General features: G+C 37.9%; 1 protein-coding gene across 1 annotated transcript; it reads right to left on the bottom strand.

The window, feature by feature from the left end:
• Window positions 1–363: 363 nt before the first annotated feature.
• Rimoc1 (RAB7A interacting MON1-CCZ1 complex subunit 1) lies at window positions 364–15,065 on the bottom strand. The gene is made up of 6 exons (XM_057789986.1): window positions 14,832–15,065; window positions 11,363–11,469; window positions 8,741–8,887; window positions 6,870–7,001; window positions 5,776–5,890; window positions 364–4,973 (listed from the first exon to the last, which is right to left on the bottom strand). Exons 1-6 carry the CDS (start codon window positions 14,983–14,985, stop codon window positions 4,690–4,692), a joined length of 939 nt encoding a protein of 312 aa, XP_057645969.1. The 5' UTR covers window positions 14,986–15,065; the 3' UTR covers window positions 364–4,689.
• Window positions 15,066–15,404: the final 339 nt, after the last annotated feature.

The raw sequence follows: 15,404 nt of genomic DNA, 5'->3' as shown, positions 1-15,404 counted from the left end.
CTGGAGAGTTGGATTAGTGGTTAAGAGTTCCTCCTGCTCTTGCAGAGGATGGAAGTTGGAATCCTAACACCCACACCAGTCGACTCACATCACCTGAAACTCTAGCTCCAGAGACCTGAAGCCTCTGGCCTCTGCGGGCCTGAGCACAGAAATACACCATTTAAACATTCTTTAAAATAATAAAAAGAGAATATTAAAAGCCAAAAAGACTTAGTAATTTACATAGGATTACAGTTAGGATGGCAGGGTTGTGAATTAATTCAGGCCTTCTAGCTCCAGAACTCACTATCTGAATCATTATGCTAACCTGTCTGCAAGTTATTAGAACCAGAAAAAAAGCATTCAAAAATCAGGACAGCAAACTGAGAGGAAATGTTTTTATTCTGATGCAAGAATAAAATATAAAACAAAACAAGAAACAAGTACAGGAATGTGGTTTTATTTTATTAATCATGTTCCAAAACACTGTAGTTGGAAAATGTCACTAAAAGTTGCAAAAACAAAACTACTCAATACCAGCATAAGTATATAATGAATACTTTTAATTCCGGCTATATTAAGTTTATGTTAATATAATACTTCCATAATGTATTTCATTTTATATTAAAAGAACTCAGGGTAAGTAATACTAGAGAACTATGGAATCCTGGATTCTGTGGCAGATGAGTTACAAAAGGGGCCCTAAAAGACGGACCAAGGATACAAGCAATCTAAAGCAGACCATGTTAGTAGCAGTGGGTTTTTAAAGTGTCATGAAGATAAGTCAGACAACAAATTCACACACACCTCGTACATTTTAATGAAGATCAAAGCACTGATGGCAAGGCTGTAACGCTAGGAATGTAACTTTATGGTGGGCTTTTAGTCATGACTCTTACCTCACTCTACTGTATGCAAAAGACAAGGGAATGCCATATGTGCCTTAATACCAAATAATGCACAGTAGCCTAAAAGTCTATAAACATAGTAAGAGACAGTCTCTTAGTCTTTTTGTTGTTGTTGTTTTTGTTTTATGACAAGGGGTTTCTGTGTAATAGCCCTAGCTGTCCTGAAACTTCCTTTGTAGACCAGGCTGGCCTCAAACTCACATTCAAGTCTTACAGCCGATCGATATCAGAAAATTCATACATTTAAGGATAAACATTTAAGGATTGTGAGAAATCCTATAACATTTTACATCTTAGTAAACAGCAGAGAATTCCAACTGAAGATAAAGTGATTTTTCACTAGAAGTAGGAAAACAAAACCCACTGAACATCAGCATGAATATATAATGTATACATTAATTGTGACATATTAAGTACCTCTTAATGTAATATTCCCATACTATGTTACCTCATATTGTGTTTTAAATATATAGGGAAGTGATATTAAAGAAACTACAGAGTTTGGCTTCTGTGGACAGATATAGGAACCTTACAGAAGACAGAAAAGGGAACTGGAAGGTAGAAGGAAAACTACTTGACATGAATAAAATGCCAAGGTCTTTAGGCAGTAGACATTAGAAATGCCACTGATAAGAAGTTCATTCAATGCAGCAAAAGTGAGAAGGTTGTAGGTAGTGACTTCCCTAAGAAAATCTTTGAGAGTACTTAATATACAAGGTATCTAAATAACAGGATGGAAATTGAAGACAGGTGCTTAGATGTGCCGTTTTCATCACTCTAAATAAAACAGCACCCATCTCCAAGTCACACTTGTCCCTTACACCCTACATCATGCTCAATAGCATTATTCCTTGACATGCTGTATATTCTCATCCACTGATGGATGATAGTGTTTCCAGAGCTATATCCTTGGTGCCTAGGACAAGATATGGCATGTAGTAGGCATACAACAGTTGTTGAAAAAAATCGATTGGAGGCTTAACTATTGTCTATATGTGGAATATTTGGTATTTTGAGGTTACTTCATTCTACATAAAAGAATTTACTCATCAAGATTAAATGAATACAAAATGTGTTGTTCATTTATAATACCACAGTAAAAAGTACTGCAACTACTATGGTCTACAAATTGTTCTCCAATTGTTTGGGGGAGGGAGTAAATTATACAAAAGCACCCAAGAATACCCTCATAATTGTACCAACCAGTGAGTCCACAAAGGTAATAAAGGCAAAACATGAAGTTCTCAGCTTCTGAAGACAAGGTCTTGTTTTCTCAGGTTTAGGATCCAACTAACACTTTACTCTTCTGAGGAATGTAGTTTCCTTTTTGATGTATGAACCACTGGTATAGAGGGCATGGCAGTTTGGAATGCAATAGCAGCAACCCTTTTGTGCAAAATTTGGCATTTCAAATCATGCCTCATTAATTCAAAAAACATAACTACCTACCATACAATGAACAGTATGTGCAAAGGTAAAATTTTAAGATATGGAGCTCATTTAATAGTAAGAAAAATAATTACAACACATTGTGCTGTGGTAATGTGGGAAAAGGAAGACAGAAAATATGAAGGAATATCTAATTTCTACTGGAAAGGGCTGAAAACAGCCTCTGGATACAGTATTACTAAAAGTACATCATACAAGTAAATTATTTACCTGACCACAAAGAAAGGCCTGGAAATAATGGTGTCTACAAAGGTACTGAGGCTATAACACATAAGTGTATTGGGAAAGTACTGGAAGAACTTGATTAATTGACTATGACCCACTGAAAAGGTCTGTGCTTCTAAAAATCACATTAAAGATTATTTAATTTTAGAAAGCCAAGGTATTTTCATAATAAAACTTGCTAAAATGCTAGGAAACATAAAAATCTTGGTTTTATAAAGATATGCCAGGAGTTGAAGCAGGGATGGAGGAATCTCCCCTAGCTACCATTGCCTATTCAGAATTTTGTTTATCAAAAAGGAGCCTGTAATTTTGATGTTTGAAAAAATGTTGATCTAGAAGACAAATCAGAGTGAGTATAGAAATGAGGCTGGGAAGGTAAACCTTCTGTTTCCCTTCCTGAAAAACTACACAAAACTGGGGGAAGGGGGTGAGGCAGAGAAGATTTTCCATTAAAAATGAAGTATTTGTCTTTTGCTCATACTGAACTTAAAATTACTGTGCAGTCAGTATTTAATAGGCAGTTAGAAATAAACTTCAGAGGAAGCAAGGAGACTGGGGCTCAAGTTCCTGGCAGGGAAATCAGCCTGATATTATGGGCACTGCAAGCCAAATGGCTGTGAAAGATATTCTTTAGCATGAGCATTTGGAGTAAAAAGCAAGAAAGAGAAAGAAGAACAGAACTTACATGAAGACAGAAAGTGAGAAACAACAAGAAAACAAGGAACTAGAAAAGATTAGTCATCAAAAAATAGGCAACCTATTTTTCTTTAAAACAGAAAAATTAGTAAATATAAGTTGACTCCTTCAGAATTTAAACTTTCTGTGAAAGAAGAACAGTAGAGGTGACTAATGAATTCGACTTTACCACAGGGGGAAAGAACAGGCACCTTCGTTGCTTACAGTCAAGGTTCTTCTAAGTGAAGTCACGCATGTAGAAACACTCTGAAAGACTACATGCCTTCCACATAACTAAGTCTCCTAAGAATAAACAGCTGATGGAGGATTAATACAGTGATGAAAGCCAGCTAAGGACAACACTACCAGATAAGACAGAAGAGGAAACAATGGGAGAGAGTAGTTCAGATGACGTCCCATGAAATGCAGGGCAAAGAAAGCATGAAAGAGGCTCACCAAGAGTTAGGAGAACAGTCAAGAAAGAAACCTGTAAAAAGGATAAAAGCTGTAGAATAAAAACAGAGAGAAACCAATAAAAACAAGGAAATTTTAAAAGCTGAAAAGCGGAGAATTGTTATCAGTTACTGAAACTTAAGATTTTAGAAAGAGAAACTGAGTATGGCTAATGCACAAGGTGCAGGAGCAGAAATTACTGGAATGTAGAGATGTCATTGGGACAGAAGTCTAGTGCATCAGAAGGGATCATCATACAGACCATCCCAAGACAACAGGAGTTGAGGTAGGCAGAAAGATGTGAGCAAGACAGTAAACTAGGCTCTCTGACCATCAGCATTTCAATCCTAATAAAGGCAAAACATATGTAAAGTTCATTATATGCAAAGATGTGCCCTAAAAGCATCTGAACTGATAGAATCATTTACACTGATTTTTATCTTCATTATTGGAGAAACCATGCAGTTTTTGTTTTAAACAAAAATAAGAAAAATAATTTATAAAGTAACTAAGTCAATAATTTAAGTATTATTAGTAATACATGGCAAAATAAATACAATGGTTCATTCCTAAAATCTTTTGCCATTTAGATTACTGGAAATGAAATCTAAATATAGTTATAATCTTTTAATTGCCTACATTTATACTGATCTATATATCTGAAACAAGGAGAGAACTGATTTTCATCTTTGAAGTATGCAGATTTTGTGTTACATATATTTTACCACAGTGAAATATAACTGGGGTCCTCCTCACCAGTGGCAGGATTGTATGCAGTTCAGTTCAGTTAGAATAACATATATGCTATTTTAGAAGGGAGAGACTACTTTTTCACAGATTTAGGACTATACAATGAACGGTGATAGCATTAGAGAAGGGTAGCCATGCTGGGCATCTTTACGTAGTGTATATACTTAGGATCAGTGTAGACATCGCCTCTCCTGAAGCCTTCCTTTCCATCTCTCCCATCTTCTTCCAAGCAGTGAGGACAGATGAACACCTAGCTACAGCGCTGCTGAAAGAAGCTCAGGATCTGCTTAGCATTCGCCGTGTTCCACTCCTGCTCTTTCAGAGGTCCTTCACACACCGACACATACTTCTTCAAAATTTTTTCTCCTACTTCTCGGAAATCCAAAGGCTCTTTGTGTGTAGTGCAACTTGCTCCAAAAACATCAGTATCAACTTCATGATTTTCTGACTGTAGATCTGCGCAATGCTTTAATCCCCAGTAGCACATTTCTCCGCTGTACATCATAGCCAGCACATGAATATCACTAAATATTCCTGGGAAGGTCATTTATATTAGAGTTAAGTTTATAAAAAGCAACATCATCTATTGAAAAACTAATAATGTCTTTAGCAATAAACATTTTTCATACCATTTATTAATGCTCAGAAAAGCCCACTATCACTAGCGCAATTCTAACTTAATCAATGCTGTGTCTTTTACCTAGATAAGAAATTCCCCAAACAAAGCAGAGTATTGTCATATAATATTTTAAATAACGATTTAGTTATTCTTAACATTTCTATGAGGCCTCTTTAGGACCTTCTTTGAGAATTAATTTCACTGGTGGAACCCTGCTAGATTATAGCCTAAATTCTGTACATAACTTCAGAACTCTCATAAATTTTCTGAACTGCATCCATGAACACAAAGTTTATTTTGAAGGATGCTCTAGGATCAGTGATATAACTATATTGTTATAATACATCTTATATTTGAGTACACTGACAGTCTTATGCATTATCATGTGTCTGGTAGATCATTCAATTCTAAACTATCACAGATGCTAAAGATATCCAAGTTTCTTTGTATCACTATGAAAAAAGAATACCAGGACAATTTCCATCAAAAGATGACTATTCCTTTAACATTATTCCCAGAAATTTTGCAATTAAATATTTAAGGTCAAAGCATGTTAATTTGTTATAAAGACAAATTAGACTTAGAATAAGAGATCTAGGTAGACCAGGAGTAGTAGGAACACACAATGAGAGTACAGTTAGCAAGCTTTCTAAACTCTTAAAAAAAAAAAAAAGAAAGAAAACTTCACTTAGGAATGTTAACAGGAAATTACCTTACCTGTACTCAGTAATTTAGCTGTGTCTAGGTCTTGGAAAGAAACACCTTCATTTAACTGGACAGGGCATCTATAATTTAGCATCTGCAGCAAGTAATTGATCCCATCAACAAGGTACTAAATAAATCAAATAAATTACAGCATTATGCACGGAACTATAAACAAGTACTTTCTGCCTCATTCTTTACTCAAGGATAAATGGACCGATACAGAAATACATATAATTACTATGATATTCCAATGGCATAAATACTTATCACCCTGAGACTGTTGTAATATAAGTAAACCCTCCCAAATAATGAATATGGAACAAGGAGGAAATATCAACCACAAACACAAGCTGCAGCAATGCAGTTATTAAAAAAATGTTATCAAAGGATGAATGTTGTAAACATGAACTCAAAAAACCTTTAAAAATAAATAAGGAGTTTTGTTTGTTTTGCAGTACTTAGTACTTAACCTAGGGCATCATGAATGCTAGACAAGTATCCTATATTGAACTATATATTGAAATATAGTGAACTATATTTTGGCCCGTTTTATGATTCAGATATAACTAATTTTTTTCTACCCTAAAAGTATGGCTTCCCATTTCCAAGACTATGCAAACTATGGGTATATTTAGACTGAGCTGGAATTCTTAGTGACACAATACTAAGATTCAAGTCTTTGGAATAAAAATTGTTAGAACAGACAGTCATATTGTTTTAGAAGCAGAGTCCTACAGGCTTCTCAGGATTACCTTGCTTACAAAGAGACACACAAAACAAAACTTCTTTCACCAAAGAAAATATTTAGAAATTAACAGCTTTATCTTATATTCAAACAAAAATAAAACTCAAGAACCTGAGAAACACATGTAGTAGTCTCCAAATGCTGTTCTTTCATGTGTCATCTTAGTCTTTACAGAAATCCCAAGAGCACAGTCTGTGAACCTAAAATGTAGGTCTACTAGCCCAGAACCTCTGATTTCACTACTGTTATTATAAAATGTAGGTCTACTAGCCCAGAACCTCTGATTTCACTACTGTTATTATAAAATGTTCTAAAGTCTGTAAAGCTAACAATCAAAATCACAAATGAAATTGTCTCTTACCTTCTGGAGCAAGTGAGATTTCCTCAGGAGCCACTCCCTTCTCTTAGTTAGACAGTGACAGTACATATATAACAGGGCTCCTCGTCTCCAAGAGAGGCATTCCAGTAGCTCATCTCCAAGCAAATCGCACAGCTGAAAAGAAACACAAAAGGCATATCCACAAAAAAGCCATATATTTACAAAATCAAACTTCTAAAGAAAATTAAGCAACTAAAAGCATTCTCATTTCACAGAATGTGTCCAGATAAGGTTACAGAGGAATGCTTATGCTTGAATTAAGTAGAAATATTGTCATCTATTGGTATATATACAGCAAAATAACTCTTTAATTTCAAGTAGTATTAAAAATTAAGTTGAAATATGATAGTAGAAAATTCCCCTACTATTACTTGGAAAAATGCAAAATCCATTCTCATTAAAAAGATACCATTTTTAGGAACACATTGAGTCAAGATAATATCTATTTTTCTAGAAAGAAATAGGAATTACAGAAAAGAATAAGAATTAATTTGCTAGAATAATGAAAAGCTATATATGAAAAAATAACTTAAATAAACCAAAATGTTTATAGTGGTATGGCCTTTAAATCTTGAGGTAATTGCTCTACCAGAAAGCCTGCCTTAAGAAATACATAAAGCCAAGAAGATATTTAAATAGACGGTCAACAGGCACACAAATACAAGAAATCATTTACTTGAAATAGTATCCAGCAGGGCCAGCAAAAAGGCTCAGCAGGTAATGGTACTTGTTGCCACGACTTGAAACCTGAATTCAATCACAGAGCCCATATGGTGGAAGAAGAAAACTGACTCCTGCAAGCTGTCCTCTGACCTCCATATGTTTACTATGGCACACACATGAGCATGCACACATTGTACCCACAAATACATTTAAAAAAAGGGGGGGGGGAATAACCCAGGACTAGATACCTAGATACATAAGGCCAACTAGAGAAGGCAGTTAACAAAGCATGTGAACAGGACATTAGAGACAGATCAGAGACATCAAAGCATGAAGGAGACATCCTTGGGCAATGCCTGTCTCTACAATGAAGAAGAGAGAGTTCTGGCAAAGAGCAAGCAAAAACTTCTAAAAATGGCGAAAATAACATGTAGGAGACAAAGGATCAGTGCCAGTAAGAAAGGCGGCAATGCTCACCAGGGTCAGGATTTAAACAGACAGTAAGGACTGGGCGTGGTGGCACATGATTTTTATTCCAGTACTTAGGAGGTGGAGGCAGGTGGATTTCTGTGAGTCTAAGGCCATCCTAGTCTACAGAGTTCAAGGGCAGCCAGTATTACACAGTGAGACTCTGTCTCAAAACTCTAAAGGAAAAAAAGGCAATAAAGACAATTAGATTTTATGACTGTCAAAAAACAGTGCTTGCAAAAGTAAAGGTGACAAGGAAATATCTGTGTTAGAAAAGGATTCTGTATGCAATACAATTAAAATTCCATTATATAAATATTCTGAAAGTAGTTCATAAAATACACTTTTCTGATCATGGTCTAGAGTATTAACCTCCTCTCCTCCAATCCCCATCCACTTTGAAACAAGATCTTCCTAAATAGTTTTGGCTGGCCTGGAACTCACTATGTAGGCCAGACTGGCCTCAAACTCACAGATCCCCTTGCCTCTGCCTCCCAAGTGATAGGAATAAAGCATATGAATCCAAGCTCAGCAAACCTCTTTCTTTTAATCTTAACTTAAAACAAGGATACATTCACAAGCATCAAAAATATAGTCTAAAGAGCATTCCAAAGCCACACAGAGAAACCCTGTCTTGAAAAACAAAAACAAACAAAAGAGCAGAACAGTGGCAAGACAATGTGACAATGTTCTGTTATAATTTGCATGTACACAGCACTTACCTTGGGATGCATATTGTTTTCTTTAACTAAAATTTCTGGTTCTGAAAGAAAACTGAGAAGCTCTTTTACTTTCTGGGGAGAAGAGTCTTCAGGAAAATCTTCATCTACTAGCTTATTCTCCTCAAAATATGTCATATCTAATATGGCCTTAAAACAACAAAAAAAAAAGTATATGTAAGAGACGAAACTTTACAGGATAGCAAAGTGGTTAGCCTTGTGTATATAGAAGCTTTATTAGACACTCAACCATGTCAGCACTGTATTTAAATTTGAATGGAAGCACAATGTTCAGGCACCAAAAGGATTACTGTTTCAAGAAGTAAATGAAGATTCATGTTTCAATTAACATGTCATAATTATGAAAATGTAATCAATTATTATTTGCTGTTCATATCTGTATAACTCCCGAATGGTTTATAAATGCCTGAAGTTTTATAGTCTAATTCTACTTTTTAATGCTGAATCTTTGGGGGATTTGTGTTCCCAAATATACAGCCAGTATTTGAGAGCATACACCCTGCCACCACATAAATGAAGTATGCCATCAATGTGTGCAATTCTAACACTGAGTCCCCAGCAGCCTGTAAGACCTTAAAACTCCTTAGTCCTCTTACTTATTTTAATCTGCTGGAAACTGGGTTACAGTGGTAGTTTTTTTACTGGTCAAAAAACTAACCATGGACAAGCCAGTACCTTTCAAAGTTCCTTTCTTTAAGAGTAAAATGAATATGTAAAACACATGAAACACTACAAGCACAATTTGTGATGCCTAAGTAATAAAGCCTAAGCCTTATCTCCAAGGGCAGAGAGATCAGCTTCTTATAATCTTGATTCAGAGCCATGAGCATCTTACAGAAGGAAGCTAAGGAATCAGAGTCATGAGCAGAGTTCAAGGCATGGGAAATCTAAGTCTGTATCCCTAGATATTCTGCTGTATTGGGGGAAGTTCAGTATTTAGAGGATCCTCATGTGAAAGACAAGCAGAATACTCACCATAGCAGACAAGAGTGAAAAGTTTTCTGAAGAGCTAGAGACTTTCAAGTTAGTTCTTAGGGTTTAGCTACTATAAGCTAAGTCAGTCATGCTTGGTGGCAGTAACACTCATATGTACCTCCTATGAAGAAGCACAGTGCTACAAATGTGCACTTTCCAAACTTAACCAAGTCCTCCATTTTTCATAACTACTTTATCTTTACTCTCTTAGCAATCAAGAAAGGGCATACGAAAGCACTTTGCCAACTATAAAGTGCTATTCAAGTATCAATTACTATAATGGCATACAGTTCATTCAGATGTCAGCTTGTTTGGAAAGACCAAGAAAGCATATACCACCCAAAAGGAAGGTGTGGTTGTTTGAAAGAAAATGGCCCCAATAGGGAGTGGTACTCTTAGGAGGTATGACTTTGTTACAGTAGGTGTGGCCTTGTTGGAAGAAGTGTGTCACTGTGGAGGTAGACTTTGAGTTCTCATATGTGCTGAAGCCATGCCCAGTCCTCAGACTACTTCCTGTTGCCAGCAGTGTAGGTCTCTCAGCTTCTCCAATACCATGTCTGTCTGCATGCCACCATGTCCTGCCATGGTGATAATGGACTAAACCTCTGAAACTGTAAGCCACCCCAATTAAATGTTTTTCTTTTACAAAAGTTGTTGTGGTCAGGGTAACTCTTCACAGCAATAGAAACCCTAACTAAGAAAGCAAAAAGTAACAGGAAAATGTCACGAATACATATGATGACAACACAGCAATCATGTTTACTGAGAGAATCATCCCAAGAAAAAGTGAATTCCAGGGAAGAAAATTAGGCATTAATTTCTAGTATTCTGATTAGTTATCAATAATTATTATTATTATTTTTTATAATTTATTTATTTATTATGTATACAATATTCTGTCTGTGTGTATATCTGCAGGCCAGAAGAGGGCACCAGACCTCATCACAGATGGTTGTGAGCCACCATGTGGTTGCTGGGAATTGAACTCAGGACCTTTGGAAGAGCAGGCAATGCTCTTAACCGCTGAGCCATCTCTCCAGCCCTCAATAATTATTTTAATAGCAGTATTTTTCTTTACGTATCTAATGAACGTTACTCCTTTCAAACTGCAGTTTCTTTTTCTTTTTACCAAAATTCAATGCTTTACAATTAATTTGATTTTATTTATAAACAAGTTTATAAATTGATTTTATTTATTTATATAACCTTTGGAAGCCTAGCATTTAAATAATCAATCTGATATCAAAATGCCAGAGTTCAGGGACTGAGAAAGATGGCTCAGTCAATGAAGTATTTGATGCAAACATTAGGACCTGAGTTTAGATCTTTAGCACCCATGTAAGAAGCTGAGCCTGGCATTGGGCACCTGTAATTCCAGCACTGGGGAGGCTAAGAAAGTACTTCTCTGGCACTCACTGGCTGGCCAGCTGGCCCAGTTGAATCCATAAGTTACGGTTCAACGAGAGACCTTATCTCAAAAATCAAGATGGAGCGTGACTGAAGAAAACACCTGACATCAACCTCTGATCTCCATGTGAATACACACAAGTCCACAAGTCTCCACGTCCACATGAATGTGTGCATTACACACACCCTCAGTAAAGCCAGACATCACGTTTGTGTTAGTACCTGTGTGTACAGTTCCAAAAGATTTGATGGATTTGAACATTCTTGTTCTTCTCCACACAAGAGTTTCAATTTTTCTAGAGCTGCAGAGGCCCGAATTAAAAAGTGATCTGAAAGTAATAAAAACATGATTATTTTAAATAAATCCAAAGGGCATTTTAAGCAAAAAAGTACTATGTAACAGAAATGATATAAAGAAAGTATACTGTGGCAAGATAGCAATTTCTTACCTAAAATATTAAGTATTTCATACATAAAACCCAATCACAATGAAATAAATTTATTCTTCAAAGCAAAGGCGTTAGTTTTTTTTTTTTTTAAATTCACTGTTACTATTTCTTAAATTTAGAAATAGCATTCTTAAGAGACTTTATTAAGGAATTAAGTATACAGCTCACTCTTTCTTGGTATGTTATGTGTAGTGTACATGCATATTATGCATGTTTACACACATGAGCACACACATTCAGGATGCACGTGGAGGGCAAAGACTGACATCAAGATGTCTTCTTCAAGCCAAGTGGTAGTAGCACATGGCTTTAATCCCAGCACTCAGGAGGCAGTTGGATCTCTGTGAGTTCGAGACCAGCCTGGTCTACAAAAGCTAGTTCCAGGACAGGCTCCAAAACCACAGAGAAACCCTGTCTCGAAAAATAAAAAAAAAAAAAAAAAAAAAAAAAAAAAAAAAGATGTTTTCCTCAATCATTCCTCACCTTACATATTGAGGCAAGGCCTCTCACTTGTACAAGGAGCGTGTGATTCTGCTGGTCTAGCTGGTCAACTTACCCAGAGGGCACTGGGATTACATGTGGCCCGCTACAACTCACATTTACAGCAGTTCACCACACTGCACAGCATGCACTTCACCTTCTGAGCCATCTATGTAGCTCTCAGTTTATTATATTTTTTGCAATGTAGAAATACGCAAAATACTTAATAAATTTACAACCTTTATGGGAATGCAAAATCCACAAATTTGCAGAAAGAGCTTCCACTGAATGCATGTAATTTCATAAATGCAATTGCAAATGTTTCCTAAAAGATTAATTGGCCAAATCTTTATGAAAATATCAGACTGTAAACAACTCTAACATACTCCATTTTTAGTTGCTATAGCTACAATTACAATCTAGAGGGCTATCTTATTCCTTTAAAATTTTGGTATGGGGCAAACTACCTCATTCCTTCAAAACCTACAGAAAACCAACAAAACCCACGACAAGCAAACACTCTTCTACTTCCATACACTTATCACAATCTACCAACTTTCCAACCTTCACCATCTCCGTCACTGCCATATTTTCTTGACTTCTGATTTCAGGCTTTGTGGGTCCCAAAGACACTATCCTCCCTCAAATTTCACTTCAGTACTAAAATGTATATATGCATACCACAGTACAAGACACTAAAGTCTCTAGGCCTCTTATCTGAAACACAGGACCATTCCTAACCATTTGCCAGTGGACAATGTAGTAGTTGGTGTGGTCTCATCTGATCCAGCCTCTGCAGTTACATAAAGAGATAAGTTATTCAGTGTTAGAATAAAAAACACCATCAGGTATGGCAGCTGGCAATTACATAACACCCTTTAGCTTTCCCAGGTTAAAAAAAAAAAAAACTAAACTATAGCTTTAGAGGAATTTTTGTTGCTGTAGGATCACTATTCACCTACGCTGAATGCTATCTACTTAGGTCTCTTCCTATCTCTCCTTGGCCTAAAAGAACCAACCAACCAACTCAGAAAACAAGATTCTACTGTGAACCCAAATAGTATGGAATGCTGCACTCCCGACATGCTTAGAAGATTATAGTAAATGCCGAGACTTGTATTGAACCAAGTCATTGCTGAAGCAAGATGTTATAGCTATTCCCATAGGAGGGGTGTGGTGCTGGCATAGCTAGAAAAGTCCATAAAAACACATTCCCTTTAGCTAGAAATAGTTAAAGTAAACTGGCAAGGCAAAAGAGAAAAGTGACTCACATAATCTCTGGAAAATATCCTTCTTACGGTCTAATTCCATACAAGACAGTATTATACTGCTAATAGTGAGAAAAAAACCAAAACAAATGGCCACAAATACAAAGAGCATTCTTAAGTGGAATGGAGATGCGCCTTATATAACCTAGTTTGAATAAAAACTTTCAATACTTATGACTCAATAAAAAAAGTAACTGTTAGGCTAAAGGATAAGTTTACGATGTGTTTTGTTTTTGTCGTATGAAAAAGGGTCAAGTATAATTTAAATACATATAATCTTGTATTAATTAGGCTTAAGTAAGTTCTATTAGCAAATCTCCAGTAAAATTAACTTCAACACTGATAGGAGCTCATAAAGTGGACAGTCATGGCTGTGGTTTAAGTAAAATTTCAGATGTATAAAGACTCCAAAACTATATAACACTGAACTTTTCTTTCCAGGAATCCTCTACACAGGATCACAGAATTCTTTCAAAAGAAAATATGAATGACTGTTGGGTTCAGCAATAAGTGAATAAAAATTATTCGGGCTCCCTGGGATGATCCAAATAAAGCTAGAATTAAAAGAAATCTGGATATGAACTAGACAACAGTCACTACTGAAGCCTGTTTCACTTGCCACAGACCAAAAGACATAGCCTCTGTGTGGTGTGTGGGACATTGAGGAACACCCTCCGACGTAGAAATGCTCTAGCAAATCTTCTTCATTGAAAGTGGGCCATTTAATTGCAGAACCGATTCTGTAAATATACCAACTATTCAATCACTTGGGAAAATGTATGAGTCTAGCTACAAGCATTTTAAGGCTCGTGCACGGTAAAGGCTCAACATTCAAATGAAGCACTGCTGAACCAATTGCAACTGAGAAATTATAAAAAGCAAACTGATTCCGATGTCAAAAGAACGATGTGTTTCGCATCCCATTTTATTTTTCCTCCCGAGGAAACATCTCAGACATTTCTCAGAATACACAAGGCTTGGCGAGGACTGAGATGATGTGGAGGGAAGCTCATTTCAACTAACACCAGTACAACTGTGTGAAATTCCGTTTATTTACAACTGAATTTTGAGCTGAACACAAAGGGGAAATTTACAAGGCAGTAATGAGAACGTGAACTGTCATGCACGCCTCTCCGTATTTACTGGATGAAAGAAAAAAGCATCGTTCATTTGGGAACAGTGAGGCATTCAGGAAAACGTCCGTGTGGACTTTTACTCAGATTCTAGCCTTTGCACAGATTCGACACTACACATCTGGTCGGATGTAAACAGAAAGGGTTTCAAGGCGTATGAAGCCCGCTGCCTTGGCAGCGCGACTTCTGAGGAGAGGGTAAATGACTGCCCAATGGGGGCCGGCTCAGAAGCGCCAGCCCTCGAAGGGCCAGGACCAGGGACCCCGCCTCGGAGCGCAGGCCGCGCCTTCTGGCCAGCGAGCGCGGCGGGCCCGCGGGTCTCCCCACCGTCCACCCGCCTCCCTCTGCGGCGCTCCCTCACCGTCTTCCCCCGCGGCTTCGCTAAGATGCTGTATGTGGGCCTGAGCCAGGTCCCCGAGCTCTTCCACCCGCCTCACCACACCGGACACCGCGGCCGCCATGGCCAGCTCGGGGCGCGCCGGCCCGTCCACGTGACCGCGGCGGCCTGCGATCATCTGATGGCCTCGCTGGCGGGGCGGGGGCGGGGCCCACGCGGCCGGTGGGCGGAGACATAGGCTCCGGGCGGTGACCGTCCTGGCCCGCAAAGGTCGTTCCGGGTATTTAGTTCCTCCCCGTCGTCCCGTCCCTCCCACAATCCTGTGCTGTGACGTCAGGGCACACCTCCCGCCCGCCTACTTCTTTTAACCAATCGGCAGCCGACCATGCTCCAGGCTGAGCCAATGGGACGTCGGGTGGCTCCGCGGGCTGCGGGGAGAATGCGGCCCCTACCGCCCCTGCAGCCCCTGCTGCTTGCTGGCAGCGGGCCGCTTGGAAGGTCTGGAAAGAGGATTGCAGCTGTTGTCCCTGTAGGAAAGAAGTTGCCGAAAATAAAACGATTGTAGTCCCGCGGACTACAGAAACGGAAGTCTGCGGA

This window comes from Chionomys nivalis, chromosome 15 (genome assembly GCF_950005125.1).
Source record: "Chionomys nivalis chromosome 15, mChiNiv1.1, whole genome shotgun sequence".
NCBI lineage: Eukaryota > Metazoa > Chordata > Mammalia > Rodentia > Cricetidae > Chionomys > Chionomys nivalis.
Note: the sequence above shows the minus strand (reverse complement) of the source record. Positions and strands in the feature narration are given on the sequence as shown.

What these genes read in the sequence shown, in the direction of transcription:
- Rimoc1 (XM_057789986.1), bottom strand. Translation starts at nt 14,985, where the DNA reads ATGATCGCAGGCCGCCGCGGTCACGTGGACGGGCCGGCGCGCCCCGAG. An exon ending in TTTTGGAACTGTACACACAG is followed by an intron (nt 8,888 to 11,362) that starts GTACTAACACAA and finishes TGTTGTTTTAAG; the next exon opens with GCCATATTAGATATGACATA. An exon ending in AATCTCACTTGCTCCAGAAG is followed by an intron (nt 5,891 to 6,869) that starts GTAAGAGACAAT and finishes TGATTTATTTAG; the next exon opens with TACCTTGTTGATGGGATCAA.